The sequence below is a fragment of the Pan troglodytes genome, chromosome 1, assembly GCF_028858775.2.
Source record: "Pan troglodytes isolate AG18354 chromosome 1, NHGRI_mPanTro3-v2.0_pri, whole genome shotgun sequence".
NCBI lineage: Eukaryota > Metazoa > Chordata > Mammalia > Primates > Hominidae > Pan > Pan troglodytes.
The window spans coordinates 73,165,194-73,170,013 of NC_072398.2; the positions used below are offsets into that span (position 1 = coordinate 73,165,194).

The 4,820-nt window shown below is 41.8% G+C and overlaps 1 protein-coding gene across 1 annotated transcript; it reads right to left on the bottom strand.

Annotated features, from left to right (window-relative positions):
* Window positions 1-3,255: 3,255 nt before the first annotated feature.
* On the bottom strand, window positions 3,256-3,474 carry LOC107969333 (small ribosomal subunit protein uS14-like). The gene has a single exon (XM_054656001.1). It carries the CDS (start codon window positions 3,447-3,449, stop codon window positions 3,279-3,281), a length of 171 nt encoding a protein of 56 aa, XP_054511976.1. The 5' UTR covers window positions 3,450-3,474; the 3' UTR covers window positions 3,256-3,278.
* Between the last annotated feature and the right edge of the window lie 1,346 nt (window positions 3,475-4,820).

The following is a 4,820-nucleotide window of genomic DNA, read 5'->3' on the forward strand; positions in this document are numbered from 1 at the left end:
TTAGAGGAGCCAATTTGGGGGAGATTTTGAGCTTTTTAAAAGGCCAATGAAGTTTACATGTTTTTGGTTTTGGGGTTTGTTTGTTCATTTTAACAAAAATCATACCAATATGAATGGAAGCAAATGAGAACTAAACCTAATTTAAAATGGGTTTCAGTTGACTGAAAATAACTTCTCAGAAACAAAATCCAAAAGAGAAAAAGCAAAAACACTTCTAAAAAATATATTTGCCACTTAAATATCAGCTTTTAATTAAACTTCTGACCATAGAGATATCTTCTAAAATCTCTGATTTTCAGATGTTAGCTGCGACACACAGCTGATATTCCTGGCTTTTGCACTTTTTACCAAAGTTGATCTCCCAAGTGACTTACCAAAATCAAAGTCTTGACCAAGGTTATGACTTAGTCAAAGATGCATGAGGCCTCTCTAAAGAGATGTAAAGCAGTCCTCACAAGATCTAGAACCACCCCAAAGACAGTTAAAGAAAGGAAACTTTCACTAGCTGCAAATGGAGTACAACCCACATCTGTCTGGCCATATTCTCTAGGATCTCAGCTTCTCAGCTGACTGTGAACACATAAAGACCCAAAAAGACTCGTATGCCCCCACAGACAGAAGGAGACAGGAAATCAAAAGCTGTTTAAAAGGGGAAAAGAATCAATAATCCTAAAAAGTGAAAAGTGACACAAATATCAAACCAAAAGGGACTGGTTTCCTGACTGAGAAGCAAACCCAGGCCAAAGTGGTGAAGCATGGAATTTTAACTAGACAACAAGGTGGAGTGGCTGTCATTAAAATACAAGGGATTTTAACTTTATTTTAAGTCAGATTTTTGCTCTTCAATTTTGTCAAGAGAATTTTTAAGGCTATCCACGACATTATTATGTGTCTTTTAAAAAATATGACCATTTCTCCGCCAACCATAGTCTATGGACCTTTTTACATAATTGAATATTTTCAATTATTGACATTTTGTGTCTAAAGGTTGACTTAACATGAGACATTTTCATGCAAAGTCTTCAGTGGTTGTAGAGTCTATTGTTTTGTGAATAAACAAATCTGAATCTATTTTATATGATATTAAAAAATTTGATCTCATAAATACAAACAAGACAATTGTTTAGAATGAGAGTCTAAAATCTTTTTTTAATTTAGGGGTCTTTCCAATTTAACAAATCCATCATTTGGCCACTGACGTTGAGAATTTCCAATGGTGTACTTATTTCAATAGCAACTTAATTCAATAAGTCTTTTTATCGAAAGCCCAGGGGGTAATTTACCAGGTTTAGAACAAGTTTTTAGTTTTCTGGAGAGGGCATAGAAGAGATGGTTTCAATTATCCCCCAAAATCTACTCCCAGGAATAGGCTAAAATACTAAAAGACTCTTGTTACCACATGTGGTTAAGGATGGTGTTTGTGTGTACAGTGCCTCCACTATCCCACATATTTGTGGGAGGCTGCCAGTCACAGACACATTAATCTGTGACATTGGCTATGCCCTCCTAGGATTGGACTTTCCCAGGGACAGCAAGGGTTGAGATAACAAAAGCTCCTTGTGAATGGGACCTTCTATTAAGACAAATCCCCCTGAGAGTTTGACATGTTCAGAACAAAAAGTGTGTGCTGGCAGGGCGCGGTGGCTCACGCCTATAATCCCAGCACTTTGGGAGGCTGAGGTGGGTGGATCACGAGGTCAGGAGTTCAAGACCAGCCTGGCCAACATGGTGAAACCCTGTCTCCACTAAAAATACAAAAATTAGCTGGGCGTGGGTGGCAGGCACCTCTAATCCTAGCTACTTGGGAGGCTGAGGCAGAGAATTGCTTGAGGCAGAGAATTGCTTGAACCCGGGAGGTGGAGGTTGCAGTGAGCTGAGATCAAGCCACTGCACTCCAGCCTGGGTGAGAGAGCGAGACTCCATCTCAAAAAAAAAAAAAAATTGGGTGTGCTGATATGTCTCAGGGTTCCAAATTTTTTTAGGCTGGCCACCAATTTGAACCAAAAACTATATCCCTCCCTCTGCCATGATGGCAGAGACCAAGAAACAATGCTCCCACTTGTTCACAAGCCAAGCTCTCAAGGACATAAAACAAGATAAGAATGGAACCTCATCTGGTTTTTATATCAAAGACTCACAGCAGTTTGTCTAAATAAATGCCAGTCTGGTCAGAACTGCAAAACTGGTCAATCCACAGGGCTGGCCTGAACAACAGACATATGAGGGTTTTAGGTTTGTGTTCTACCATATGGTACCCCACTTTATGATAGGCAATACAAAAAGACAAAGAAAAATACCGTTTTGGGGAGAAAAAGGATTCAACAATATGAATATTTATACCAAAAGGTACACCAGAGTCACTACACCAAAGACTAGTCACACAAATCCTTTTCTCCCATTGGTCAAGATTTTAAAGGGGCAAAAGAAACAGTGATTTTTACCATCCATTTGACCAGACTACACAGAGAGAGAGGCAAGGAGCTTAGCTGGTAGAAATTTCTTACCCTTCTGCTGGCATGTCTGATCCTGAGTTTTCTTGTCTGTGGCTTCCAGAAGAGCAGAGTTTTGGTATCCTGCTCACAGTGCCCAAACTATAGGGGCCAAGGGAAAACTTCCCCTTTGCCCTGTGAAGGGTCGCTTAAAATCAGCTGACAAGAAGGCAGATGAATAGGAGAAATGGCATACAAATCTATTAACAAGCAGAGGAGAGAACCACAGAGTGATTGCCCCAACCTCCCAATAGGGTTCAGAAGCTTATATACCATACTGAGGTTACAGAAAGAATAGGGGCTTGCAGCCTGGCCCAAAACAGGTTATGGTGGTTGCTATATTTGGATGTTTGTCCCCCAAACCCGCATGTTGAAATTTGATACCCAACCTTGGGATTAGGGCCTAATGGGAGGTGTTTGTCATGGGGGTAGAGATTCCTCAGGAATAGCTTGGTGTCTTTCTCATGGTAATAAGTGAATCCTTGCTCTAATAGTTTCCATGAGAGCCAGTTGTTAAAAATAACCTGGCACCTCCCCTCTCTTGCTTTCTCTCTTGCCATGTGATCTCTGCACATGCCGGCTCTCCTTTATCTTCCACCATGAATGGAAGCAGCCTGAGGTTTTCACCAGGCACCAGACACACTCTTCCCAGCCAGCCGAGTTGAGAGCCAGATACACTTTTTTGTTGTTGTTGTTGTTGTTGTTTTCAGATGTTTATTTTATGTACAAAGAACTATCATGGCTTTTCATTGAGTAGATGCCTTGGATGATCCTTTGAAGGAAGATCATTTAGTCCAATTTAATGAAACCGATATCCTTCGCGTACTGACGGAAACACTGGGGGCACATATTGAGGCCATATTTCTGGATCAGACCCTGCCGGTTTGAACAGACGCGACAAGAGCGAGAACCCTGGCCGAATTTTCGCGGGTGGCTCCAGTACAGCTGCTGGTGACCCATCTTGCTCTCAGGAGTGCAATGAGGTAAAAGGCCAGATACACTTTTTTTTTCTTTATAAATGACTGAGTCTTATGTATTCCTTTATAGTGATACAAACAGATGACGACAATGGTAAATCTGACTATGGTGGTAAGACAGGGTATAGGAGGGGAAGAAGAGGAGGCCTGACTAGCAAAGGTGGTCTTGCTCTGTAGATGAATGAACCTCATAGGTAGCTGCCCTCAGACAGAGTAGATGGTAAATGTTTTTTCCAGACCTTTAAAGGTGTCAGACTCTCAGTTAACCTTTCCTACATCCAGACAAGGGAGGGCCTCAGAGAAAGCCTGCTGCATCAATACAGACTCTATACAGATGCAAATCTCCCCTACACAAGACAGCTTTGCAGGACTACTTCTCTTTGCAAGTTCTCTGAACAACCATGTCAAAATATGTCAAAGAAGTATGTTTGGGGACAAAACATTTTTATTCCCTTCAAACAGGCGTATAAAATGGCTTTATTCCTTATGCTGTTTGAACATAGCATCCGCCTATTTCTGTGTGAGCTGACCCACCATAGGCCATTGTATTAGCCTCTTTTCATGCTGCCGATAAAGACACACCTGAGACTGGGAAGAAAAAGAGGTTTAATTGGACTTACAGTTCCACATGGCTGGGGAGGCCTCAGAATCATGGCGGGAGGCAAAAGGCACTTCTTACATTGAGGCAGCAAGAGAAAAATGAGAAAAGCAAAAGCGGAAACCGCTGATAAACCCATCAGATCTCATGAGACTTATTCACTACCATAAGAATAGGATGGAAAAGACCGGCCCCCATAATTCAATTACCTCCCCCTGGGTCCCACCCACAACATGTGGGAATTCTGGGAAATACAATTCAAGTTGATATTTGGGTGGAGACACAGCCAAAACATATCAGCCATCATCGCAGGTTCAATGAAAAGCTAGTTTAGGAAAATGCTCAAATTAAGATTTCTGAAATATCCCCTTTCCTACCACATGTCCAGTGCATTCTCTCACTGGAGAGTAGGACTTAGGTGGCAGGGGCTGAACCAGCATCACCTCTACTAGTCTTCTTATATGCAGGCAACAAGACTGAAGAAGGGAAAGGGAATTGAGATTGCAGGCAAGAGATGAGATTGTTTGTCAAGAAAAACCCCGATATTGATCATATCTATGGAGCCACAAGTGGAAGCCAAAAGCGGTCTTCCCAGTGTGTTAATCTCTGGGAGGTGTTCTTATCTTCCAGCATCTACTCCCTTCTAGTTATCTAATTGCATTGTAACAAATCTTTATGACAGAAGTGGAATGCCTCTTTCTCCCTCCCTTTCCCCACCTCCCCTTGGTATGTGATGGTAGACAGTATAGTGACTTC

Coding starts and splice junctions, on each gene's coding strand:
- LOC107969333 (XM_054656001.1), bottom strand. CDS start 3,449: ATGGGTCACCAGCAGCTGTACTGGAGCCACCCGCGAAAATTCGGCCAG.